The 27561-nt window shown below is 39.1% G+C and overlaps 3 protein-coding genes across 5 annotated transcripts; all 3 read right to left on the bottom strand.

Annotated features, from left to right (window-relative positions):
- Positions 1–1749: 1749 nt before the first annotated feature.
- LOC116263288 (peroxidase 70-like) lies at positions 1750–4713 on the bottom strand. The gene is made up of 4 exons (XM_031642973.2): positions 4445–4713; positions 3961–4152; positions 2694–2859; positions 1750–2470 (listed from the first exon to the last, which is right to left on the bottom strand). The coding sequence occupies exons 1-4, from the start codon at positions 4670–4672 to the stop codon at positions 2085–2087; spliced, it is 972 nt and encodes a 323-aa protein (XP_031498833.1). The 5' UTR covers positions 4673–4713; the 3' UTR covers positions 1750–2084.
- Positions 4714–10873: 6160 nt separating this feature from the next.
- LOC116262761 (cationic peroxidase 1-like) lies at positions 10874–27080 on the bottom strand. 3 transcript variants are annotated; one of them, XM_031642253.2, is made up of 4 exons: positions 13804–14152; positions 13212–13403; positions 12119–12284; positions 10874–11575 (listed from the first exon to the last, which is right to left on the bottom strand). In XM_031642253.2, exons 1-4 carry the CDS (start codon positions 14086–14088, stop codon positions 11190–11192), a joined length of 1029 nt encoding a protein of 342 aa, XP_031498113.1. In that variant the 5' UTR covers positions 14089–14152; the 3' UTR covers positions 10874–11189. The 3 variants fall into 3 exon arrangements, with proteins under 3 accessions (XP_031498113.1, XP_049935927.1, XP_031498994.1); XM_050079970.1 differs by lacking the exon at positions 13804–14152 and adding an exon at positions 26710–27080 and having other exon boundaries at positions 10891–11575; XM_031643134.2 differs by lacking the exons at positions 10874–11575; positions 12119–12284; positions 13212–13403; positions 13804–14152 and adding exons at positions 24719–25315; positions 25560–25725; positions 25904–26095; positions 26710–26986.
- On the bottom strand, positions 17093–21018 carry LOC116263036 (cationic peroxidase 1-like). The gene is made up of 4 exons (XM_031642606.2): positions 20698–21018; positions 19891–20082; positions 18274–18439; positions 17093–17881 (listed from the first exon to the last, which is right to left on the bottom strand). The coding sequence occupies exons 1-4, from the start codon at positions 20989–20991 to the stop codon at positions 17496–17498; spliced, it is 1038 nt and encodes a 345-aa protein (XP_031498466.1). The 5' UTR covers positions 20992–21018; the 3' UTR covers positions 17093–17495.
- Positions 27081–27561: the final 481 nt, after the last annotated feature.

The following is a 27561-nucleotide window of genomic DNA, read 5'->3' as shown; positions in this document are numbered from 1 at the left end:
AGGTGTATGCTTGCGTATCTTTTCAAAAACAACTTGCATGCGGAATATTTCTACAAACCACATATGCAAGCTCCTTGCATATGTACCGACTAACAAGTAGCTGGTAGATAAGGACAAAATTAAGAATTTTTAATGGGGGAGCAAATTATAGATCCAAAATTTTAATAAGAGTCGAAATTAATTTCTTAAAATGTTTATATAAGTTAAATGAATTTTTTTAAAAACTACATTTTTTTTTTTTGAAAATTTGATTGGGGAGGGACTTTGGGGGAGGCCATGCCCCCCCCCCCCCCGCTCTGCCGGCCCTGGTAGAGAATTTTATACACTTCGACAATTTACTACTAATTATTATCGTTTTTAGTTTTTCTACTGCATGCGGAAGTAGGAACTAAAAATGAGCAAATTGTCCCTGCGGCTACAATGAAAATTCTTAAGTGAAATGAGTAAGCATATTGCTCATACAAAATGACAAAGTGCCCTCTCTAGTTAAAATCAGGAACATGAGTGCCCATATATATTGGTGACATAACAGGGAAAGAAAACACTCTTGCTAGTTCTTTGGTTGCAATCATGGCAAGAGAAATTGTGAAAAATTTGTGCTTTTGAGTTTGAAAATTTTCTTCACCTTCTATGAAAGAAGAGATAGCTATTACTTTACTATTGAGAATAATTATGTTTTATCTAGGGTTATGTAAGGACTGTTGTTAGTAAATTGAGACCCATATAGAAGAGAGTTGATCAGAACCAAAAGGTAGTCTCTTGCGTAAATAAATAAAGATCACTCTTGTATTTAATTGACCATCCAACATAAGTTTGGAAAATGAGTTAGAATTAGAAAGGCTCCCAACTTCTAATCGGGCTGAGTCGAGCCGTCCTGCTTTCATATATATCTTTAAATATTTTTTGTTAAAATCTGGTCCAGCCGGGCCCGGGCCGGCGCCGGCCACATGCCCAGCGCTAGGTGGAATGTGCAGCTACACACCAACAACGGTCAGAGGATCGACGAAGGGATGCTAAGAGGATGAAAAAGGATAAACGCACTGCCCTCCCGACAGCGCAGAACTTGCAGGGCCACCCTCAAGGCCGCCTATGTTTGCTTTGACTTGTTTGTGATACATATAAAGAAATCCAAACACCTATCGGTGGCTGAACCGACCAGCCAAGTCAAACCATTAAGGCCAGTGGAAAAAACAAAGATGAGTGAAAGATATCACTTTGACCAAATTTGAACCATATGAATATAAGAACTAGCAAGAATTCTTCATCTCTTTCAATAAAAAAGAAAAAATTTGGAATGGATGTTGAACAAGTTGTGGGGGACGCTAAAACTTTCTGCCTCAAGTGAAAAATTGCACATAACAATGGTGTGTGGATTAATTCTACATGTGGTCACGCTGTATTAACTATGGGATTAAGCTATGGGCATTACAAGGATCAAACCCAGTCTTGTCCGGCCAAAAAAAAAAACTTTTGTATTGTGCATGAAAAGTTGCCCGTCACATCTTCGAGTTTTTAGTCAACTATGAAGTGTTGATTCCTTTTGAGGAGTCATTACTCATTAGCTATGGAACTCGTAGCGCATAGTTACGTCATTAGCTAGCAGGAAGGAACAGGACAGGATGTTTCCTCCTTTTCAAGGCAGAGAATTGGTTGTTGATGTCCATTGGGCGAATTAATTTTCTAAACAAGTTTCACGATGCCCATTGGGCGAATCAACTTTTAAACTTTTGGGCATTTAATCACATAATATGCATGACATTCATATATTAATGCGTAGCTTATATCTCGCATATATGCGTCGTTACATGTTTGCAACACAACTGCATGTCTGTAGCACGACCTGCATGTAGACACTCATGCAAGGTCCGACACGCATTGTTCTTCTCCTCTTCTACAGAAAGTATTACAATCTCATACACCAGAATACTTGTATCTGGGGGATGTTACATAAGGAACCACATTTTATAAGACCAGTACTTAACCTTATCCTGAAATCTTCGACAAAAGCTTCACACCAGAGCAAAAAGCAGACGGAGATGGGCAGGAGAAGCAACACATGGAAAGATGTAACCAAACTTGTAGATCTAATTGACTCTTCTGCAATTCCGTCTTATCTGTCCGCTGGTTCCGGTGAGGGGGCTTATGTTGCCCATCTTGATCATGGCGTTGGCGAAGTCGGTGAAGAAAGTGGAAGGGGTTGTGCTGTAGGTCCTCACTAATGCATCGGCAGCGCCTCCATTGAAGAGCTCTTGATCCGAGTGAAGAAGGCCCCTCTTGTTCAGCAGGTTTGTGTAGTATGCATTATCGAAGGTATTAGGAGTTGTGACGTCCAGGTTTGCCAAATTATTGTCGTCGGACGAAGAATTACTGCAAGTAGGTCTCAGAGTCGCAGCAAAGGCTGGATCAATGTTGCTCTCGCTTAAATGGGCTCGGAAATTCGTGCACCTCGCTTTCCCGAACGTGTGAGCGCCTGTTATAAGCACAAATCATAGATATCATATATGGCATTCATCAGTCTGCAATCTGCATGAATAATATAATATATGCATATGCATGAATTCAGATTATCACTAGTTCGTCAAAATTTTGAAGGAGAACATACTAAAAGTTTTTAAGAAGTATGCATTTGGGGTAATTACAGAAGGACAGGATTTGGAAGGTGATTAAATTACTAGAATAGTGAGGGAAATCACCTGAGAGGGCAACCATGTCTGTCAAACTTAGGCCTTTGTCTGAAAAGGCCTGAGTGATCTGAGCTAAGCTAAAAAAAGGAGCAGGAAGGTCGGTATTGGCGCCAGCTTGGTTTGCTACAAGTGAGTCCCTCCTCCCTAGCGGCACCGACCATGTGGGGCCGCGGAGCTGATAATAGGCAGCAAAGGAAGTTAGCCGAGTTGTCAAAATTTAAAGAAGATCCAGAAGATGATATAATTGCTTGCTTTAGTTGACAAACTGGGGGTAGATAGAACGCTCAAGGGATTCCAATATCATGAATATAACATTATTGAAAAGGGTGTCATGGCTTTACATGCGAGCTTTTAATTTTAAAATTTTGTTATTTAATATGTTGAGGTGTATTTTACCACCGGTATTTAATAAAGGAATCACATGCTAATTAATAACGGAATCAGAAAAATGAAAGCTTTTCACGAATCACAGGCTAATTTCTTCCATCTTTTATAGGCATATCAACGGTTCACGTATTCATCTACCATCTATTTCTGGGCCAAGTTAGGCATTCAATAATCGTTTTTATATATGAAAATCTGAATCCGAACAGTTATCGGAGCTTTTGTCCGGTATGAGGTTTGGCTTTCCTGCTCAATCCCATATAATTGATATCTGATTTTGATAGGAATTCGACATTTTATTTTGCGCAATATTTTCTAAGGGATAGCATCATCCAATCGAAAACGAATCTTATATACCATATACGAACAACATAGATATTTTAAATTTTAAATAAAGTAAGTATATAGAAAATATGATATTTTATGCAATTAACGATATATGGAGAAATGTATTAAAAAATATGCTGCCCATTCTCCTTTAAGACATCACCATCAGTCCATTTCTCTCTCTCTCTGTGTGTGTGTGTGTGTGTGTTTTGTTGTATGTGTGTTAATTCTATCTGAAGTTGTAATATACAGAGAAAATTTCATATAATTGATTATTTTCTATGCTTAAAAGCCTACGTTTGAGCAAACAAAAACTGAAAATCATATACATAATCATCATAATTTTCTGTTTCTAACTGTAAGATATATTAAAAAAACATGCACTATAGTAATTGTGTGGGGTAACGAACATCGATTATGTGCATGGATTGAATTGAAATTAGTAACTTAAGAAACTGACATTGTAGGTGTGTCCGTATTTGTCTTAGATATAAACCGTCTGGAGGTGTCCTCCCCACATCACATGTATCTTCACTAAACAAACGATCACACACAGAAGGCTTACCACCGCTACTGAGTCGCGGGCAGCAACTGCTAGAATGTCTGCACAAGAAACCACTCCAGGACAAAGGAGCTCCAGTGCAGCTTTAATGGTGTCGACGAGTTCGAATCCCCTCAATGAGTTTGCATTTGGAGCTGCACTCTTCTCGCTCTGGATAGTTGTGGATTGGTCCAAGAGCACCGATGCGTCACATCCCTGAGTCGCACAGGCCAACCAACAGTGAGCGAACGAAGAATCAGCCAGAAATAATCTTGTCATTATCCATAGAATGGAAGCATCGAATTCATTAACTCCATAATGAGTAAGAATGTCTCATTCGCTTATAAGAGTCAAGTTGAAAAGCCTGCATGCCCTCATGTTTGTGATCAAGGACGGAAGTGTTAGTTCATGTAAAAGTATTAGTCGACAATTGTATCCGATCGACTATTTCTCAAGAAAAAAATCTATATGAAAAGATGTATGAAGCAAGAGCAGAGCAGGAACATACGTTAACAAAGCAGTCATGAAAGTGGAGGCGAACAAGAGAGGCACCCATCCTCGGGTCCAACAGCACAGCCGTTTGGACAAGAGTTCTGATGGTGGTGAGAGCAAGGGGACACGAGGTGGAGTAGAAAGTGGGTGTGAGCTGTGCATCTGCGACGGAGTGCAAGCCACAGAGAGCAAGGGAAGAGAAGAAGAAGAAGAAGGAGAAAGAGGAGGAAGATGAACGAGCCATTTCAAGGGTGTTAACTAAGGAGCAGGGGGATCAATGCTAGATCTGTGCTCAAAGAAGACTCATCTAGTGAGATTTTATAGACGAGAAATCGGGCAAAAAGACTAAAAGATCCCAGATCGCAGGTTCGCATCGGTCTTCTAGCTACGGCTACCTAATTGAACCTGGTCCACGTTCATTAATTCACTGGGCCATGAAGAAAATATATATTTGACGTGGGAAAAGCAGGCGTATGGATGGAGCACGACTCTGCACTAAAATATTTTCGAAGGCAAGCTAGAGTGAGCGACGATATCTGTATTTCATCGAGAGAGATAGATAGAGAGAGGTTCAAATTTTGTTCATTCTTAGTTTGGCAGTCAGACTTGTTTGTACATTCATTCTGTTCAATGAGAGGATGGACTGTAGCCTTTGCTTCTTGTTCTTTTGTGTGTCCTGGTGTGTGTTGGCAACACTTTTGCAGGTATCTGTTCGTTGAAAGTCAAAATCTCTTGTGTGAACAGCTTCTGGCGTTCTGCTTTTAGTTGAAAAAAGTTTTGCCACCATTATTATTGACATTAAACACCTCTTTTCGGCCATGAACTGCTTTTTGCTCATCGCTACCAGTTGGTGCTGATCTTCAAAATTTTAATTTTCTGCAAAGTGTTCCCTAGAATTCTGTCTTCTTGTGATAAATGCTTTTGTCACTAATATCACCAAAAGATCATCGCTTGCTGTTCCAAAGTCACAGGTCGTTTAAGTCGGCTGGGATCATAAATGGGTCATGGGTCAGAACCCGCCAAGTCAGTTGGGATCTTCAACTAATTACATATTATCATTTATCATGCATTGTTCTGAAGTTTGTTATTTTTGAAATTAAAAAAATATCACAGACTTCACTAAATCTACACAAATACTTATATTGTATGTTATTTAGTTTTAGTTGATAAAAAAAAACAAGCATGAAGTCTTGATAAACTTATATTTTTCATCTATTTATAAAAAAATGCACTATAAAAACTTATGATCTAACCCAACCAAGTTGCCGAATCAACTCTCTAACCCAATGACCCCGTCTTCAGCCGAACTATGATGTTCGTTAAACTGAACACTTTGTTTCTGTCAAGAGAGTCTCCTTCTTACTCGCTGCAACTTCATCGCATGGCATCAATTAGGTTTCAGGATTCAGTTGCATTATTGTGCAGTTTCATCTTACTGTCTAAAGTACCTGTCCTTTTCATATATATCGCTACTGAGAGGTAATTCAAGCTCGAATGGAGGGGCCTTGTGTCCATATCTAGTCTCACATGCCATCGACCCATCGCCATTTCGGTTAAACAGAGGCGCCGTAAACTAATGAACGCATCTGGACCAAGAACAACCGGCGAGGACACATGAGAGCTAGCATTTCTTGGTTTTTTCAGTTCGGGCCATGAGAAGATCACAATCACGTTATAGATAATGATTTCCCGGGTTTAAAAGCTAAAGTTTTAAATTGTTAAGGGAACGACTGTAGCTATATATGATAGATTAACGTTACTACACATACCGTAGATCGAGCCAGGATTTTTTTTTACTGAGAGTCTATTCGGATTGATGACACAAGTTTGGTGTGGACATGCACTACATGTAATTTTGGAGTTATGGTAATGTGTCGTTGAGGCATGGTAATGAAATTTTTGATGGACTGGTGTGGGCGGTGGCCTACACCAGCTAATAAGTAACTCCGCTATCTCCGCTATTTTTTTGTCGATCGTACCGTGATTTCTTCTTCTAAATCCATTTTTTGAGTAGTTTTTTTTTTTCTCAATGGATGCAAATACTTCTCTCCAGTAGTATGAAAGCAGATTTTGGCCTAATCAGGTTTCAACATGGACCAGCTGCCAAGAGCCATCCGTCCCCAGCCAAAGGTAGTTCAATTTTCGCGGGCTCCCACTTTGGCTGTACAGGAATTATTTATAAGCCTTGGATGTCTGCTTGTGCATCTTTTTGGAAACAGATAAGCCGAGATGATATAATGTCGTTCGGCAGCATGTAGAACATCAGTACAGACTACATGTGCTCCTTGCATAGTAGTGGTCCTATATCGACTAACAAGTGTGCGGAAAAAAACGCTGACAACTTACTACTAATTATGAGCGCTTTTAGTTTTTTCATTGTGTGCCGAAACTGATTAGGAGTCGGGTTGAGATCTGCAGAAAAAGGTCGGGAACCTAACTCCTATGCAGTCTTTGTCCGGAACTATAACAGTGTTTAAGCTTGACCCAAGAAAATGACAATTGCATGAAGGAGCTGGATCTTATACATGGAAACAAACTCGGGGTCCAATTTTGATGACAGAAAAACGGAGATCGTGATCTTAAAAGCAAGGATTGGCAAGGAGTCGTTTAGTAATGATGAGGTACCAAATATTTTTAAGGTTATCATAGAAGAGACTTCAATTTTAGCAGCATATTTCTTCGATATATTTCTAACACCAGCGTCGTTCTGCTGATTTCCTTCATACATGCCTCACTTTGGCTGACAAATGCCCAAAGAGTTCTCCAGCTAAATCCTGACATGCCGATAAGAAGTCCGAAAAATTTATGCTTTTGAGTGGAAATTTTTCTTTACCTTTTATGAAAGAAGACGTAACTTCTATTTCTTGAAACTATTGTTTTAACTGGAGTTAAGGAGTAACCAAGTTTCAAAATTAAGGGGAGTTAGAATCTTGAAAACATGCGAGTATAACTTTGAGTGTTTTTACTCCAAAGGCGGTTTCTGTTAAATAAACATCAAAAATCAGGGTTGCGGGGTAAGATAAAGCTATACCCTCACTTGACATTGAAAGAAAAATGAGACGGACATAAACAGAAACCAGTCAGAATCAACAGATGACACCTTGAAACAGAAATGGAAAAAAACTAGCATATTCTGTCAACTAGAACATAAACAATCACAGAAAATGAGTTAGAAGTTAGAAAATGACCCAAGAATAAACTTTCTCCATAATTTTCCACCACCATTAACCGGCCGGAAGATGGACCATTTGGGTACGCAGAATCGAACTAATCGACTTCAACCATCTTATTTTGCGATCATCAGGTCATCAACTACCGAAAATAGGGGAAAAAAATAGAAATGAAAATTGATCGTTCGGAGGACCATTTTCCATAATTTTTTCAACAAAAAATTATTGTTAGGGGAAAAGTGATCAGCTATATATCAACAAAAATAAGCCCAGATTTGGAAAAAAAGGGAAAAGAAAAATAATTTTTTCATTAGGACAATCCCTTACCGGGTCACTGATTGCAAGAAAAATTAAAAGGAAAGCAGAAAAAATCTTTACCATGTCAATGAAAATCAAAGCTGATTGATTATATACGCCAACCTGAACAAAAATGACCAAAATGTTTTCATTAAAATTTAAAAAAAAAACTTTAAACAAGGTTATACAAGGATTGTGAAAAAAAAAAGTTTAAAATCTCTTCTACGCCATAAAAAAAATTCAAAAATGTCCCCATCACCATTGTGGTGTATATTTGTTGCGTGTAAAGTGGTGTACACCTAACAAAATCTCAGTGGAAATGTTCTTGGCCAAAACTTGACTGGCCGCTAGATGGAATGGCTAGCTATACAGCAACGATGCTGACAGGATGGATGATGGGATGGATAAGGAAATTAGGTGAAATATGTTCTCTTTTTTTAGAAAATTGATACTAGTTGAAAACTAAAAAGTCTCGCACTCGTTGTTGAAAAAAGACTACCAATGATTTTTTTCACTACAATCAAGCACCAGGCGTACCAGCCAAGTCAGACCTTCAAGTGGGTGTCTGATTATTTTAAATTTAAGATATACGGATATGATATGACATACTTTTGTTGACAAGATAAAGTAAAATTTATGGTTCATCAAATTAAGGGACGTGAGTTGTGCATGCAATCTATAATAAGCATAAGAGAGCAGAAGGACATTTTTGTAAGTTTTAAAAAGGAAGGGTTTTTCTTGTCTTTTTTCAATTTTCATTTTTGTCTTCACCAATTAGGGGTATTTTTTTTGTCATTAACCATGCAAATTCGTGCACCAATACAGCACACATAACTACTTTCTTAATTTAAGGATATTAAATTCAACATAAATATTCACATTTGAAATCTTTAGAGGCAGCCTTGTAACTGTCCCATAAACCTACCCCTAAATATTGGAGCAAGTTCATCCAAAAATAGTTTTAGTGTCCGACGTACTCCAAATTTTTTGTGCAAATTTATAGGACAATCACGAAGTGCTTTTTCTACCAAAAAGCCTCTTAGCTTACCTGAGAAACCAGGTCTAACTTGAGGAGGAAGTTGCTATATATGTAGTTCCGAAAACTATTTGTTATCGACAAAATCTAATTTTTGCACCAAGATCGCAGTTATGGAAGTGACTTCAAAAGTCGATGAAACAACTCTAACCTTGTTTTTATACATTACGAGTTATATGATTTCATTTTCAGCTCAATATTCTGCTTAACGAATGCTGAACACAATCTTGAAATCAAGAAGCTTCAAATTTTTAACTAAAATTAACCTCGTGAGAATCACTGCACATGGTTGATCCGATGAGAAATCATTGGCCAATGGTATGGTATATAACCATATGCTATGCGCTGGCCAACACTTAAATAATTCTACTACCATTATTACACAAGAAAGAGACCCATATTTCTGTGACGCAGGATGTTGAACAAGGGGGCCCCGCACCTTTGGATGCCAAAACTTTTGGTAACATTTTTGGAAATGATTAAATCTTGTCATATATAAAACCTTTTAACACATGTTGTATTATGAGAAATCGATTTTCCAGTTCTCTTTTTATAAATCAATTGTGTGGATTTGCTCTAATATATGTGGCCACTTTCAATCCCAAACAACTTGTATTAGTCTATGACATTTATGTATGCTGTTGCTCAAGGGCTTTGTTAATATATCTGCGTGAATTATCAAACCGTGTAGGAGTTGAAAAATCCAAGTTGATGAGATTGTTCTTGCGCTTGAGACATAAATGGTTCCCGGCGACTTATGGGCAGATCTCGACACTTTCACACTGTAATGGCCAAGGAAATACTTGAATTTTACAAAGCTACAAGAATAAGAGCCAGCACATAAACTTCTCAACTGCTACAAAACAGAAACCCAACATGCTTTTCATTTCCATCATCCCTAAATTCTTAACGAATTTAGTTTCAAAACTAAGACAGAACCAGTCGGATCTAAATCTTGGCCCAGTTTTACCAGTTTCTGAAATTTAATGGAGCTGAGGGTCAGTTATAGCATGGAATCATATCTAGCAACTAGAGAGCCGGTTAACATACAGAGGTAAATCAAGCTCGCAATCTTCCTCAAGCTTAGAAGACATTATTAACAAAAACCAGAATACCATCCCAGTCACTACAGTCCAGCAGCAAATGCATGATGCAGGCAATGCTTTCATGTTATCATGATCCCCGTAAATATGTAGCTATTCATTGAAAAGTTTATTGTAGGCAAGTAAAATTTCATGCTATTATTGCATATGGGCCGGTGCTGAAATGGGGAATTACTTGCATATCAGCCTGGACAGATTTGGCCATTATGCAGATACAAAGATTTCAAGATATCCTTGGTACATGTATCAACTAGACTTGGTAACACGACTTGGTAGGGGCATCTGTGTTTCCTGAAAGAATAAACTAATCACCAGTTGCTCGGGAATCCTTTACTTATAGCAAAGGATGTTATTACCCAAAAACCAAACTAGTCAAATTCAGATTCATTGTTTCAGTTCGGACGTTCAATATGAAATTTAATTGATGGTTTCAGTTCAGATTCAGATCAAGTAAGCGGGCTGTGCTCGGTAGTGAAACTTAAATCAACTTTGGTCCGACCCTAAGTGGGCCGCCGACTCCGACGAAATGCATCCGTATTTGTCAGATCTTGTATCTGAACCAGCAGACAAATTTCTGCCATAAATTTCACTAGAAAAAGAAGACCCTGTTTTTCGAGAGAGGATAACAGATCTTGCAAGATTTTGCTAGGGAAACGTTTCGTTTGTTTAGAAAATTTGAAGTTTAAAATGTTTGCTTTTATTCTTTTTGAGTTTACAGTACAGTTTAAATCTTGATGAGGGAGAAAGTAACTGCAGTTTCTCGCGGAACGCTGTATAAAGAAAATAGCTGAACTGGTGATAATTGAGAAGAGATGATGAACACATTAGCATACTTCTTAATATGATCATGATACACTGAAGAGGCACAATCGTGAGATCACCCAAACGGCAGACACTGACCATGAAGTTGATTACGCCAATGGAGGTGCACTAACTCTTGAATTTTTTAAGTTGAAGATATCAAGTGAACTCATTGTTGGCATGTCCCTATCTTTTACGGAAGCCACCACAATGGCAAATAGTCAAGGAACAGCGCTCTATCAAGACCAATCCTTGGCTTTATTGTGAAATCTTCTACAAGAGCTCCACACGCAGAACAGAACGCAGAGATTGGCAACAGAAGGAACACAAGGAAAATGTGGCCAAGCGGTAGATCTAGTTGACTCTTCTGCAGTTCAGCCTTATCTGTCCACTGGTTCCAGTAAGGGGACTTATGTTGCCCATCTTGATCATGGCGTTGCCGAAGTCAGTGAAGAAGGCCGTGGGGCTTGTGCTGTAGGTCCTCACTATTGCGTCAGCAGCGCCTCCATTGAAGAGCTCTTGATCAGAGTGAAGAAGGCCCCGCCTGTTCAGCAGGTTTCTGTAATATGCATTATCGAAGGCATTTGGAGTTGAGACATCCAGATTCGCCAAATTATTGTCGTCGGCCGAAGAATTGCTGCAAGAAGGTCTCAGAGTCGCAGCAAAGGCTGGATCAATGTTGCTCTCGTTCAAGTGGTCGCGGAAATTTACGCACCTCGCTCTCCCGAATGTATGAGCGCCTATTCACATGACCATATCAGTGGCATCAATTTGAGAAGCCTTGGCATATATTAGCCCTCGACGTGACTAATTCTCAATTAATTGGACCATACATATGAATATAACTTTGGGCTCCAATTCTATTATGTTATTCGATTCTTAAAACCTGCCAAATTAGGTCTTGAATTCATATGTAAAATTATGACTGAATCTGATGATCAATTGGTTGCTGCTTTCGTTACCAAACGGAGAGATCATGCTTGATTTCAATTTTCCGATTGAAAATGCATCTGAACCGATGGTTTTTCATAGTTGGGTTCAATTGGGTTGCCTTGAATTCAGTTTTGCCATTACTTCATCAAAATTCTGAACGGACCAATTAGAGGTTCTAGAAAGTAGATTACAAAACTAATAACTTTCTAAATCTTTGGGGGGTTGAAAAAGAAATAATAAGTAATCTTTGGGGATCCGGGACCTAAGTCTTCTTTTGAGGATCAGTATTGATAATTCTGAAACATGATTTGTCCAGGTATTTAAATTACGACAGTAGTAAGAGTAATCACCTGAGAGAGCAACCATGTCTTGGAAACTCAGCTTTTTTTGAGCGAAGGATGTATTGAGCTGAGTCAAGCTGAAAGAGGGAGGAGGAAGGTCAGTACTGGCACCACTTTGGTTTGCTATAAGTGAGTCTCTCCTCCCTAGCATCACCGCATAGTTGGGGCCACCAAGCTGATAATATGGAGCAAAAGGAGTTAGCGAAGGCGTCAAAAATTAAAGAAGAAGAAGATCAGTTGATGATAAATTGTTTGTTCTGCTAGCAACTATTCATTTATTTGATTTTAAATCTCCTTTAAGCCTAAAGTCTGAGTACTATGCAAGTGAACTATTCATTTATTTGATTTTAAATCTCCTTTAAGCCTAAAGTCTGAGTACTATGCAAGTGTGCTCAGCCTGAACATGAAACCAGGTCTCCATTAGAGGAGGCAAAATATTTGCAACCTCTAAATTTTGCCATTTTTGAAAAAAAAAACACTTCAAAATGTATAGGTTCCATCTATTTTAGTAAAAATCTTGCTGGGTAAAATTTTCATGAAACGCCCTAAACCTGAAAAAGAAAAGAAAAAGCTGGATATATACATTGTGTGTCTGGCCTTATCAGCTGGTCCAGAAGCATTTTGAAATAAATTGGTAGATGCCCAGGAGAACCTTCCAGGAAGTTTGCAGCCATCTTGTAAGGAATGACACTGCAATTTAAACTGTGGAGTTGGAAAAAGAGTTGCGATAATAACCTCCAGCATTTTAAAGACCTTCCTTGAGGTCTTCATGAATTATAAATGCGCGCATGCCCTTTATATGGAAGTAGATGGGCCTTTAAGTTCAAATCATACTGAATGCTTGGTGACAATCGACAAGGAAATGCCCATGAGGAGAGAAGCCTAATTTTGAACAGACAAACTCCTTTTAACAGTCTTAACTTTTTCATTATTTTTTCGTACTTATCGGGATGTTCCGGCTTTTGCTGGTCATTACACATTTCCGTGCATAGGAGTGTGCACATAATCAACTTTGAATAAAATCCGTTCAATAAATGACCTCCGAGCATATTCACTATATAGTCTCACACACACACACACACACACACAAAACAAGGCTTACCATTGCGACCGAGTCGCGGGCAGCAACTGCCAGAATATCTGCACAAGAAACCACACGAGGGCAAAGTACCTCCAGTGCAGCTTTAATGGTGTCGACGAGCTCGAATCCCCTCAACGAGTTCATATTTGGAGGCGCACTCTTCTCGCTCTGGATAGTTGCGGAGTCGTCCAAGAGCACCGATGCATCGCATCCCTGAGTCACACAGGCCAAGCAACACAGCATGAGCTATAATTCATGCATTATCCTTTCTCGGGAAATGGCAGTCCAGATTTCGGCCGCAAACCCAATGAAAGCCCTCATGGTTTCTGTTTCCCTAATAGCGGCCACCTTTTTGGTCGCAACAGCTATCAGGAAAACAGATCACTGGGCTACCGTTTTTCCTAAGATGGTAAATTTGATTACAGGAATCTAGCATGCTTCATTTTCTAAGTCTCTCGGGTTGAAACTCCTGCCTTCATGTTTGTAAGCAAGGACAGAATTGTTCGCTCATGTAAAAAACATAATAATCAACAATTCTGTCCGACTGTTGTCCAAGAACAAAATATATGTGATATGAAAGGACGTATAAAGCAAGAGCAGAGCAGGAACACACGTTAACAAAGCAGTCATGAAAGTGCAGGCGAACAAGAGAGGCGCCCATCCTAGGCTCAGACGTCACATTCGCACGGACAAGAGTTCTGATGGTGGTGAGAGCAAGAGGACACGAAGTGGAGTAAAAATTAGGTGTGAGCTGCGCATGTGAGAAAGAGTGCAAGCTACAGAGAGCAAGACAAGAGAAGAAGAAGAAGAGGAAAGCGAATGATGATGAACCAGCCATTTCAAGGGTGTTAAGGACGGGAGAAGAGAATGCTCTGTGCTCAGAGGAGACGGATCTCATGAGATTTAAAGACGAGAAAACATGGCAACAGAAATTTTTTTTAAAAAAAAAAACCGCGATCGCCGGCCGGCCGCCGGCAAGGTCCTTAGACCGTCCAAACAGGATCTGGTTCATGTTCAATATTTAATTCACTGCGTCAAGGCGAAAATAATTTATATTGGGTAAAAAGGCATCCCGCATTAAATTATTTTTGAACCGGTGCTAGCATGGTCGATGATATTTGTATTTCACCTCCTCCAACAGACTAGAGAGAGATTGATGTTCCGTGGGATTATAGGTTGGTAGCCACACTTGTTTGTGCATTTAATTATGAACTCGTTGGAGGATTTTCACGCATTCTATATGCCGTGAACTGTAGCATTTTTTGGTTCTTGTTCTCTCGTGGATCTAAAAAAACTTCTTGGCTGAAGTGGAGATTTTGTTTTTGTCAAGAGACTCCGCTGCTTACTCGCTTCAGCATCCATTAGGCTTTAGGATGTAGTTGTTCCTTACTTTTTATAATACCACTTGTTGGAAAAGAACATGCTTAGATGCAATGATTTGAATTATGCCATGAGAATGATTCTCCATGTACATCACGCGGTCTTATCTTACCGTCTCCAGTGACTCTAGAAATTGTTTATGTGATGTAATTCAAGCTTGGTTGAAGCGTTGTTGTTGTTGTTGTGCACGAACAAAGGTACCAATAACAAAAATATTCTTATTAAAATAATGAAAAGAAACTTTTAAAAAGTGGTAAAAAACTATTGCAAAAATGTGAAAATGTCTATAATGTCCACTTTTTTATCAAAAAAATAAAAAATAAAAAATGTCCCCGCGCCGGCACCTCTTTGTACAAACTTGTTGCAACTCAATCTGCCTTATTGCTATAAGTTGAAGCCTGACAAACCACCACGTCATTGTGTGGGGGGTAGTATAGTTTTTTAAATTTTTTTCCCGATTTTTTATGTTTGTTCTGTTCCATTATTTATCAACTTTCCTATTAGAAGTATTTTGGTCATTTTAGGAACCCGAGCACTTCGGTTGTGTTCGGACAGCACTCAATCTCTTGCAGATGATAATGAGTTCACACTTTGTTTTGGCTTCAAGGAGGGCATAACTTCTAGTGATTTGCTTCATTATGCTTTTATTTCTTACATTAATGGAATGCAACATTTAAGTTGAAAGGTGCATGACTGATGAAGCGACATCATTGATCCTCATGAAGCTTATGATCCCAAAAGCAAGGGAAATCGATGGCTTAAAGGAATTCTTTTCAACTCATAGATGCATGCTTGTGCATCTTTCGAAAACCAACAAGATGAGATGAGATTAATGTCATTCGACAGCATGTGAAACATAATTACAAACCACATGTGCTCTTTGCATAGTAGTGTTCGTATATCGACTAACCAATATTTACAACAGACAGAGAATTTTATATACACTTCGATCATTTGCTACTAATTAGCCATCTTTTTGAGTTTTTTTTTTTCTATTGCGCAAGGAAGCTGGCTACGGGACTGCGTGAGATTCGCGGTACCTAATTCTTCATGCATGTTCAGAAAAAACGGAGCACTTATGACGTGACTTAATTCAACTTCTTTATAAATTTTTAATTGTGTGGTTGAGCTTGATGCACGCAGACAACAATAAAGATCCAACCTCTTCTATGTGAACAAAATTAGGGTCCATTTTGATGACAGACGGGAACAAACTTAATGCAAGTAAGACAGATGTTGGCTTAAACAAGCTTTCCTAGCAAGTCGTATAGTAATGATTAGGAACCAAAAGTCTAGGGTTATAAAATATGATTAAATTTAAGAGCATGTTTCTTGGATATAATTCGTACACCAGCGTAACTTTGCAGGCTTTCTGCCTTCCCTCCGCTGAGAATTACCCACATAGTTCTCTAGTTAAATCATGACATGTCAAAAAGAAGTGAACGTATATGCTTTCGAGTTTGAAATTTTTTCTTTCATCTTATAAAAGGATCGCTGTAACTGTTATCTTTAATTTTGTATTGAGAGTAGCTGACAGGATTTTAGTAAAAATAGCCGATCCATGAAGCAAAGCCAAATATTATTTTTGTAAATATACGAAACAGAATGCCAAGCAAAGCCCATTTTACTGAACATGTACCGAACACAGTCTTGAAATAAAAGTTCAGCATGTTTAACTAAAGTTAACCTCATAGATGGGCCCGCGTCGTTGATCGGATGAGAATCATTGAACGATGGAGTGCTATATATATTATGCGTCCAAAACATGTAAATCATTCTACCATTATTATACATGACGAAGACCACGGCTCCCATCAAGGACTGGTGGGCTCTATTGATACGTGATGTTGAACAAGAATGGGGCCGCACTTTTCCACTTGAAACTTTCTGTAAAAATTTTGGACACAATTTGGAATGATTGGATTCTAGCATGCATAAAATATTTGACACTTGTTGTATTGTCACCAGAAAATGATATCCCCACTTCCTTTTTTAATAAAACAATGGTGTGGGTTCAAGCTATTATCTAAATGTGGTTGCAGTGTAGTCCATGAGAATAATATATGCTTTTGCTATGTGTTTAAGAGGTATTTGTAGATACATATGAATTACAGAGGGTGTAGGAGTTGAAACGTCCAAGTTGGGTAAGGTTGATCAAATAAGTTAATCCGTAATGCATACAATATTCATATGCATAACATTCTTCATGTCATGCATGCCAATCGTGTAGATATGCATCATACATAATACATTTGCGTAATGTAAGTGCATGTCTTAGCATGACATGCATGCATGTCAAACTCATACAAGTAACATATGATTGGTTGTCGGAAAATTGAACTGGCTTTTCAATATAGCCAACATGCGAAGATAACGAGAAGAAGATGATGATCAACATCATCGTCATGGAAGAGAAAATAAAATCTTGATGATCATGGAGAAGGAGGAGGAGGAAGAACGTGACCGTATCGTCAACGGACAACAGTATAAAAAGGAGCTAAACTCGTGATAATTGAGAAGACATGACAAACCCATTAACATACTTTATTGGATGATGATACGTACACCGATGAAGCATAATCTTCAGGTCGCCTAAGGGACGGGCGCTAACCAAAGTTGATTATGCCAATGGAGGTGATCGACGGGTACTCAGCCCTTGATCTTCTTTTTAGGTTGAAGTTCTTAAATGAACTCTTGTTGGCTGCCTGGTCGCTAACACGTTTCTCCTGGTGTTTAACAGAAAGCAGTACAATAATGGCACACGAAGAATACTTGCATCTGTTCCTGTTAAGGAGCATGATGTCTTTTCATGACCAGTCTTTAACCTTATTCTGAAATCTTCGACAAAAGATTCACACCAGAACAAAAGCAGACAGAGATCCGCAAGAGAAGCAACACATGGAAGATGTAGCCAAACTTGTAGATCTAATTGACTCTTCTGCAGTTCCGTCTTATCTGTCCACTGGTTCCGGTGAGGGGGCTTATGTTGCCCATCTTGATCATGGCATTGGCGAAGTCCGTGAAGAAAGTGGAGGGGGTTGTGCTGTAGGTCCTCACTATTGCATCAGCTGCGCCTCCATTGAAGAGCTCTTGATCGGAGTGAAGAAGGCCCCGCCTGTTCAGCAGGTTTGTGTAATATGCATTATCGAAGGTATTAGGAGTTGAGACATCCAGGTTCGCCAAATTATTGTCGTTGGCCGAAGAATTGCCGCAGGCAGGTCTGAGAGTCGCAGCAAAGGTTGGATCAATGTTGCTCTCGTTTAAGTGGGCGCGGAAATTCGTGCACCTCGCTTTCCCGAACGTGTGAGCGCCTGTTTTTAAGCACAACATCATATGTATGGCGTTAATCGCGCCAGCCCTACCAAGTATTTCCTCACCCGAAAAACGAAGGAAGAAATAAGCATTTTGGTATTTAAAAAAAAAAGTTTTTTATAATTTTTTTATTTTATTTGTACAATTTCTTTAGTGTAAATAAAGATAGTTTAGTCATTAACTATATTATGTACAAAAATTGGTATGGTGCATATAACCAGGTTCCTAGTTGCCAACTTCAATTCAGATTTTACCACTAAGTCATGAAAATTTTGAAGGAGCGTTTAGTGAAAAATTTTTGTCTATTGAAATATCCGATGGGTTGAACGTGGAATAGAATTATAGAAGGCATTGTCTTCGGGTGATTTTAGAAGTGGATTTGTATCGCGACCTGAGAGAGCAACCATGTCTCCGAAACTTAGGCCTTTGTCTGCGAAGGACTGAGTGAGCTGACTTAAGCTGAAAAAGGGAGGAGGAAGGTCGGTATTGGCACCACTTCTGTTTGCTATAAGTGAGTCTCTCCTCCCTAGCAACACCGTCCATGTGGGGCCTCGGAGCTGGTATTTCATAAAGCAAAACAAGTTAGCAAAAATTAAGTTGTCAAATGTTACAAGGAGAAAGATCAATAACAGTTCATATATATATATATATATATATATATCCGCCCTCCCACCCACCAGACCTAAAACGCTGCTGACACTAAAGCTGGTTGTAAGTGCCATACTGATGCCCAAAATTTTGTGCGCCAGTATAGTTAATGTCCAAAATATTTCTAGTTCATATAAAAAAAAACATGGTTTTGGTAGGATAAAAATGATAATAAAAAAGTTGAAATGACTATAAAGGATATGATCATTTTTCAATTACAACCATTCTTTTACTGCGCTTATTAAGCTGTGCACGTATAACGGCGCACACAACTGGTAGGGCAGTGAACTTGACCTCGTTACCAATTATAATTACACATTACTTTGACAAATCCCGATTAGTTCTTTAGATAAGTTCGGTTCACGGAATGAATAAAAAGGGAAGACAACGACTGATTATTATAAATATCATCAATATATAATATACATGTCCTGATCAATATATATCATGTACGTACTATTTTTAGTCATAAAACAAATCAGAAAGGGTGTCATAGTTACATTCTAGGCGTAACTGGCATTCTCCAACTTAAATGTTGTTATTTAACATGTTGAGGTGTGCTTATGTTGCCACTTTCCCTCCCAAATTTTTAATGGAAATATGGTGCTTCCTCACTGCAATACTTTTTAAGTTTAAAAAATTATAAAGGTCGGGCAAAGGTGTTTGATAAAAAAAAAAAAATTGATTTTTCTGAATAATTATGGCCAGAAAAACCTCTAAGCAGGAAGATTATCCTACCACTCAATGAAAGGTATTCATGAGGTGTGAGTGCACGTACGCTATCTAGAAGAGAAAAGGAAATTGAAGTTGTCTTGGAAGTTGGAAGCTTTTAATGCTAGGGGACTTTGGCGACGACTTTGCTTCTAATCGATCAAGTATATTTGGTCATGGCTCACATGGTCTTGTCTCTCTAATAAAACGACATGTATACTACTTGCAAGACGGCATGTAGGATTGATTTTTCGCATTTACATGCAAAAATTTCCTATGTTTCAGGACAAGTTCCGGATACATATTTTTCTTTGGATATCCATGTTCCTAGCTAATTGGCCAACTTATATGGTCATACAAATGTTCCAGTATATAGTGAAAATTTCCGGTACTTTTTTATTTTCCAGTTGATCTATGCTTAAAAGCCATGTACCTCAAGTGAGCATAACATTTTTTTTTTCTATATATTGGGTTTATTAAGGCGGGAAAACGCATTTTTGAGGGATCACGAAAGCTTAGATTGAACTAAAATCTTGTGAAAAAACTGTTCTTAGTTTGTAGGTATCCATGGTTGTCTTAAGATATAAACCGTCTCGCTACCACTAGTTACCATATTTACCAGACAAACAGGGACACACAAAGGGCTTACCGCCGCCACTGATTCGCGTGCAGCAACTGCAAGAATGTCTGCACAAGAAACCTTCCCAGGGCACAGCAGCTCCAGTGCAGCTTTAATGGCGTCGATGAGCTCGAATCCCCTCAGTGAGTTCATATTCGGAACTGCACTCTTCTCGCTCTGGATAGTTGTAGAATCATCCAGGAGAACCGACGCATCGCATCCCTAACCTCACACCAAACAACAGTGAGAGAGCGCACAAAGATCTAGGCGTAGTCCAAAGAATGAAAACTCCAAAATAACTCCATAATCCACGATGACTGAGACCTCAAAAGGAAAAAGGAATAATAGCAGATTTTCCTTATTAAAAACCGAAAAAAGGAGATCAATCGATTGAATATGAGTAAAAAATAGTTGTTCTGAGCGTTTTATATGTAAATATGCAAAAATTTGAGTCTAACGAATATGTAAATAAATTTGACTGGGTGGGCAATTGCCCACTCCGCCCCTGCCTGGCAGCCCAGTCTTTTGCCGTAAGGCAAATGAAGGGTCTCATGTTTTTTATTTACGCTAATACGGTCTTCCTTTTTTGGCAGCAAATACTGCAACCTAGAGAGCGGACTGGTTACGGCCTTTTCCTCAACATGGTAGATTTGATTACAAGCATTCAGCATGTTTTATTTGGTAAGAGTCATATTGAAAAGCGTGCCTTCATGTTTGTAATTGAGGGCGAAAGTGTTCGGTCATGAAAAAACATATTAGTCACCAATTCTGTCTAACTGTTTCTCAAGAAGCAAACAATTATGAAAAGACGTAAGAAGCAAGCAAGGAGGAACGTACGTTGACAAAGCAATCGTGAAAGTGCAGGCGAACAAGAGAAGCACCCATCCTCGGCTGCAACAGCACAGCCGTTCGGACAAGAGTTCTGATGGTGGTGAGAGCAAGAGGACACGAGGTGGAGTAGAAATTGGGTGTGAGCTGTGCTTGTGCCACAGAGTGCAAGCCGCACAGAGCAACTGAAGAGAGGAAGATGAAGAAGAAGAAAGAGGAGGATGATGAACGAGCCATTTCCTGGCTGTTAATTAAGGTGGACGGGGGAATGCTAGATGTCTGCTCAAAGAAGAGGCATCTCATGAGATTTTATAGACGAGAAATCTGGGAAAAAGACTATAAAAGATCCGAGATCGCAAGCCAGCATCGCGCTTCTAGCTACCATCTAAGCGAACCTGGTTCATGTTCATTAATTCTTATTTGAAAAAAAGGCATCTGGATAGGGCATGCGTCGCGTTTGCACTAAATTATTTTAGAAGGGGAGCTACCAGGATTGATGATATTAATTTTGTATGACTTTCACGTCGTCCAACAATTAGAGAGAGACCCAAAGTGCCGACAGAATATTGGAAAATTCATTAACAGAAAGGGCGATAGTTACTTGTCACCGAATTACAAAAATGACAACGGAGACGGAGATTACCAGTTTGGTAGTCACAGCTGAGTTAAGATATAACCTTTTTTGTGCTCATACATTTGTATTCTGTCTAGTTATGTCCTCGCTGCAGGACTTTTAGGTGATAAACAGATCCTTTCTGTTTCTCTTGTGGTTACGATAACAGTTTCGCCACCATTATTAGACTTTGAGTACCTTCTCTGCCACGATCAACTGTTTTCTTCTGGAAGTGCCATCGCTTCTACTGACCAAGATCTTAATTTTTTGCAGTGTCTTTTAGCACTATGTTTCAAATTTCTTTTGACAACGTCTTCATTACTAATATCACCAAGAAAACCCTTCCCTTGAACTGCAGTTTTTTTTCTCTTTTTTTTTGTGTCAAGGGAGATTCCCTGTTCATTGTTTTGCATTTTTACCATGTACTCCACTTACAGGTGAGTGAGTGAGAGGATTAGTCAACAACAAAATTTTTATTTATTTTGACATATTTTTACATAGACTTCTTATAATTATTTACTTATTTATATATGTTGTGTCCCTTCAAAAATAAAAATTTCTATAACAGTGTCTCGTAGCAGATCATAACTCACTACTCTTCCTCTTAAGGCCAGAGCAAGGTATCCATGCAATATAAATGCCACAGGCGACCCATATCCATATGTCCACAGGACCGACACACCTTTCTATTGCACCCCAGTCCAATCAGCTATACTAATTTCTTTGAAACCATCGACAATTAGCGTTTCATATTATATACTATTAGGAGGAAAATTAAAAACAACTTTTCTTGGATGATGTGATTTAAATATGAAACACCTTTCCTTTTCACATCTAATGCTAATAAGAGCCGATTAAAGACGGCCGGGTCCCTTATTTGTCCATTTAGTCTCCCTTTCGATCGGCCCGAAGAGCTGGTTGCACGCAACAAGCATAAAAGAAATGTATTTTTGTCATTAACCACATTAACACATGAAATTTCATGCACCAATACGGTGTATATAATGCACCAATACAATGTATATAATAAAGTCCGATCAACCGGGGCCACGCCATTTCCTCTGACCTGTCTAAATCGAATCAACTTGGAGATATATGGAGAGACTGGGAGGACACAATTGAAGAAGACCCCCGTTGAGTAGTAAATGACTAAATGCATGACACCAAATGGTATATGTCTCAAACGAAAAGTGCCGTAACTTTTTATAAATCGCATTTTTAACCACCTTTTTGTTGTTTTTCTTTTTTTAATCAGGCTGGAGTGGACCGACGATGACGATGAGGGCAGGGACGACTGTGGGTCTATGCCACGTTTGCAGAGAAAAAGTCTATCACCATGTGGCTGGGAAAACTTGTCTCCAGTGTGAAAGTGGATTTAGGCCTAAAATCATTTGGACATCGACAGGAATGCCAATCTTCCCAACAGCCATGGTCCCTCCCTCCACGGGGAAGCCCATCTTCACGGGGTCCCACTCTCGCTGTATAAGATTTTTCCCTTTTATTTTTTTCGAGTCTTAGTTGGACGATTGTGTATCTTTTGAAAACCAATTAATTGAGATGAGATAATATGGTTCGGCAGCATGTGCCCTTTGCAATGTAGTGATCGTATATTGACGAATAACTATATCGAAAAGACAGAGAGAGAGTTTTGTACATTTTTCAGAGTCTTTTTTTTTATTGTGCATGGAAGCTATCTATGGGGCAGGTTGGGATTCGCCATATCTAAATCTTTATGTTTTAAAAATGTGACACTTTTGTTGTCACCTAATTCAACAACTTTATGAACCTTTCTTTTCAACGTTTGCCATACAAGTGTGTTTAAGCTTGATTCATTTTGTAAGAAAACAAAATTGGGATCCATTTTGGTGGCAAAAGAAAACAAAGACTCTATTTAAGTAAGAGAGAGGATGGCTTAAACAAGTCTTTTCGTAATGATTAGGAACCCAAAGGTCTAGGCTATGAAATATCATTTTCAATTAAGAGTATGCTTCTTGGATATAATTCTAACATCAGCGTCGCTTTGCTGGTTTCCCAGATTAATGTCTCACTTTAGCTGAGAATTACCCGTAAGAGTTCTCTAGCTAAGCCACAAGCATGTCGGGAGGAAGTGAAAATTTATCCGTTTGAGCGTTTCTTTTTTGCATTGAAACTATCTTAACTAGGGATTGAAACTATCTTAACGAGGGTTATCACAGTCTTGAAACAAAAAAGTTCCATATACTTAACTAAAAATATCCTGATCATATCCAGGTCAGTGGACATGGCCGGTCTTGATGGAAATCAACTCTTGCAATTCATTCTACCATTATTTTGGCACTGATGGTTTTCAATGTTTAAAACCACTAGATTGATCCATATATATTTCTTCATCATGATGACTAAGATGAAGGCAAGCTGATCAACATCCAATGGTCTTGGACTTCACTCTTGTGCATTAACCATATCTAGATGGAAGGGGACCTTTGGCTTTTAACTTGCCTTGTAGTTTTCAGAGGAATTGTCAAGCATCAGCTTTTTGTTTGATTATTTGAAAATCTTTTTGCAGCCACATCAGAATTTGAATGTGAATTTAAAAGTCAAATTCGGCTCAATACGGATTCTAAATTCTGATGTTGGATTCGAATACGACTTTTGTTCATTTGTATTTGAATTCAAATTCAAATCAGAATATGTGAATATTTGAAAAAACAGATATGGTTAAGACTCCTATTCTATGGTTAAGACTCCTATTCGAATCTGATCAGCTGACATTCCTAGAGGAACCCTAGGGACATGAGGAAACATCATTCCTTGGTTGCATCTCACTCTCTCATAAATCCCCTCTCTCCCTCCCTAGTTGACGGGTACACTGGCTCCCACTTAGGTTTTAATGCAGTTCTAAACTGTAAAAGCAAGGTAAAAGAAGTGAGTTTCGTCTCTTAACTAGGTTCTAATGCAGCTCTAAACTGTAAAAGCAAGGTAAAAAAGTGAGTTTCGTCTCCTACCTAGGTTCTAATGCAGCTCTAAACTGTAAAAGCAAAGATAAAAGAAGAGAGTTTCGTCTCCTCGGGCATCTTCTCTCACTCCCTCACTAGTCTTTTTCGGTTCCTATGGATGAAGAGGCCTACTCTAAAACGCCAAGGGATATGGTGGGACAAGGCTACATTTTTGTGGAAAATTTGTGCGTCACTAGGCTTGTTCCCTTCTACGTATGTCTAAGAACAATACAAATGACAGACTGCCATTTGCTTTGCTTTTCTCTTGTAACTTTCTTTCGAGGAGAAGATTTTTTTCTGTTGCCCCCTGTTTGTCGTAAGACAAAAAAAGTGCTCGTATTAACCAAGATTGAATTTCACGTTGCATGTGAACTTCTTCTAATCCCACTTTATACAGATTAGTTCCTTCGGACAAAAACGAAAAATTAAAGAAGCCCCCTCGTAAAGGTTTGTTAAACGTGCCTCTTTATTCAGTAAGCCGATCGGTTCACCGGAACACTTGTTTCTGGATGCGATCGAGGATTAACGTCCACGGCCATCACTAGCGAGAGCATTTTCTAAGCTCCATTCTTCATTCTTCTACAAGTAAATTAAAAAACAAGTTCGGTCGGCAACATAGGCAGCATACATGAAATCAAACTTCAAATCCGAAATTAGTTGACAGTTCTGCAGTTCCGTCTTATCTGCCCACTGGTTCCGGTGAGAGGGCTTATGTTGCCCATCTTGATCATGGCATTGGCGAAGTCGGTGAAGAAAGAGGAGGGGTTTGTGCTGTAGGTCCTCACTATTGCATCAGCAGCGCCTCCATTGAAGAGCTCTTGATCCGAGTGAAGAAGGCCCCGCCTGTTCAGCAGGTTTGTGTAATATGCACTATCGAAGGCATTAGGAGTTGAGACATCCAGGTTCGCCAAATTGTTGTCGTCGGCCGAAGAATTACTGCAAGTAGGTCTCAGAGTCGCAGCAAAGGCTGGATCGATGTTGCTCTCGCTCAAGTGGTCGCGGAAAAACGCGCACCTCGCTCTCCCGAATGTATGAGCCCCTGTAATTATAAGCACAATTACATCCCATCGGCGTTTTAGAGGAAACTTCGGCATTTGGCATGAATGTGCCGAACTGGGCTTATATGATCAGGTTCGTGCTTCTGCTTGGAGAAGGATGCATGTTCATTAATGTGTCACGATTTTACGAGCCTTTGAAACGAAAACCGGTGATCTTTTGAGATCTGTGCTCCTAAAACTGAATTAACAGAGCAATTAAATTACTAGAATAGCGAGAGAAATCACCAGAGAGAGCAACCATGTCTCTGAAACTCAGCTGTTTCTTGGCGAAGGATGCATTGAGCTGAGTCAAGCTGAAAAAGGGTGCAGGAAGGTCGGTATTCGCACCATTTTGGTTAGCTGTGAGTGAGTCCCTCCTGCCTAAGAACACCGACCATGTGGGACCGCCCAGCTGTAATAATGCAATGAAGAAGTTCAGTTCGTTCATATTTAACAATAATTTCGATGATAAATGACGATATGACCTTCTTAAATCATATAATACGAACGATTATAAGAATGACGACATTTAAGAACAGATGTACCAGAACCTTTACTGAATATATGTGTTACACAGGGCGAGGTCTTACCACCACCACTGAGTCGCGAGCTGCGACCGCGAGAATGTCCGCACAGGAAACGACGCCAGGGCAAAGAAGCTCCAATGAAGTTTTAATGGTGTCGATGACTTCGAATCCCCTCAGAGAATTGTTGTTTGGAGCTGCAGTCTTTTCGGTCGCTATAGATGGAGAAGCGTCCAAAAGCACCGATGCATCGCATCCCTGCATCACAATGGTCTTCCCAATCAAAAGAATGAACAAGGTGGCCAACTTTCTCTTTGGACCCACTTAGCACACGGGCCTAACATGCAAATTGCATACATAAGACATTCTTTTGTACGTCAAATAAATGCAGATATATTGTTTCTCAAAGAAGAGAGAGAGAGGGTGAATCTTTCTAATAACATTACCAGCTTCCTAACAAGGAGCTAGGAAAGCAAAGGAACGTGTGGTTCTTTTCTGCAAAACAAGTTCATGAGCTAAAAAAACAGAAGAATGATTCAATTTTACATAAAGAAAAGTGTTGTCTGCGACACATCTTGTCATTAATTTTACATAAAAAAACGAAACAATTATGTGCACACACTTTTGTATACAAAAAAAAAAAATAAAATAATGCACAGGACTCTATAATGATTAAAATACCATCGTTGAGGTATATATATATATATATGATAAAAAGCATTATAAAAAAATTAAAAATCTAAAATATATATTTTATTATAAAAAAGACAACTTGACAGAAAAAAAGAGTGAAGTCTACAGGTCTGTATATGCAAAAGCTGGTTATATGCGGACTGTATATCATGCAACTGATAGTGTAGAACTAAACCTACATTGACAAAGCAGTCATGGAAGTGTAAGCGAACTAGAGAGGCACCCATCCTGGGGTCTACTAGCACTGCTGCTGTAACCACCGCCTGGATCGAGGTTAGCGCAAGTGGACAGGACGTGGAATAGAAATTCGTCGTCAGCTGCGCATGTGAAACAGAGTGGGAGCCAAGGAAAGCAGCAGAGAAGAAAAAAAGCAAGGAAGAGGAGAATGGCAGGGAAGCCATTGTTGGGTGTAAAGCGAGACGAGAAAGAATTCTCTGTATGCTCAACTGGTGGAGTGTCCGCTGAGATTTTATAGAGGAAAAATCGACTATCAGCAGAGGATTCATGATTTGTCGTTTGAGCACCCAAACAAACGCGGTTGTCATCCAATAATTCTCAGCCTGAAGATGAGATCGTTTTATGAGCATAGAAAACGCCAAACCGCGCCCTACTGAATTTTGGAATATAGAGGGAGGTCGAGATCTAGTGCTCCATTTCAATTTGGCATCGTCAATTTTGTTTTAGTTTCACCTGGTCGAGTGCCTCTTCTTTCTGTGAAAGAGAAAGAGATTCATATGAATGTACTGTCTGCAGGGAACTAATAAATGAAATAAATTAACAGTGTTCCCAAAACACAAAGAACACGGGTCCTGTTTGGACATGAGCTGCATTCTTTGCATTTTGCTCAAATCCTCTTTCCCCTGTTTCTTGATTGCAGAATGTGTTGGCAGATTACTCTGGCTACTGATTAAATTAAATATTTTTTTTCTTGAGAAGTTGTTTTATTCAGGTTCACCATGGCCACTACCTATGGAAGTCATTCAAGTTTTCAGCTTCATTTTTTATATTTTACAGTGGTTCTGTGCCGAACA

Source organism: Nymphaea colorata, chromosome 10, assembly GCF_008831285.2.
Source record: "Nymphaea colorata isolate Beijing-Zhang1983 chromosome 10, ASM883128v2, whole genome shotgun sequence".
Lineage (NCBI taxonomy): Eukaryota > Viridiplantae > Streptophyta > Magnoliopsida > Nymphaeales > Nymphaeaceae > Nymphaea > Nymphaea colorata.
Note: the sequence above shows the minus strand (reverse complement) of the source record. Positions and strands in the feature narration are given on the sequence as shown.

Coding starts and splice junctions, on each gene's coding strand:
- LOC116263288 (XM_031642973.2), bottom strand. CDS start 4,672: ATGGCTCGTTCATCTTCCTCCTCTTTCTCCTTCTTCTTCTTCTTCTCT. Junction 4,153..4,444: donor TTCATGACTGCTTTGTTAAC/GTATGTTCCTGC, acceptor TGTGCGACTCAG/GGATGTGACGCATCGGTGCT. Junction 2,471..2,693: donor AGACATGGTTGCCCTCTCAG/GTGATTTCCCTC, acceptor TGCTTATAACAG/GCGCTCACACGTTCGGGAAA.
- LOC116263036 (XM_031642606.2), bottom strand. CDS start 20,991: ATGAGATGCCTCTTCTTTGAGCAGACATCTAGCATTCCCCCGTCCACC. Junction 20,083..20,697: donor TTCACGATTGCTTTGTCAAC/GTACGTTCCTCC, acceptor GTGTGAGGTTAG/GGATGCGATGCGTCGGTTCT. Junction 18,440..19,890: donor CACGCGAATCAGTGGCGGCG/GTAAGCCCTTTG, acceptor ATGAAATACCAG/CTCCGAGGCCCCACATGGAC.
- LOC116262761 (XM_050079970.1), bottom strand. CDS start 27,075: ATGACAACCGCGTTTGTTTGGGTGCTCAAACGACAAATCATGAATCCT. Junction 13,404..26,709: donor TCCATGACTGCTTTGTCAAT/GTAGGTTTAGTT, acceptor TGTGTGACTCAG/GGATGCGATGCATCGGTGCT. Junction 11,576..12,118: donor AGACATGGTTGCTCTCTCAG/GTGATTACTCTT, acceptor TCATGTGAATAG/GCGCTCATACATTCGGGAGA.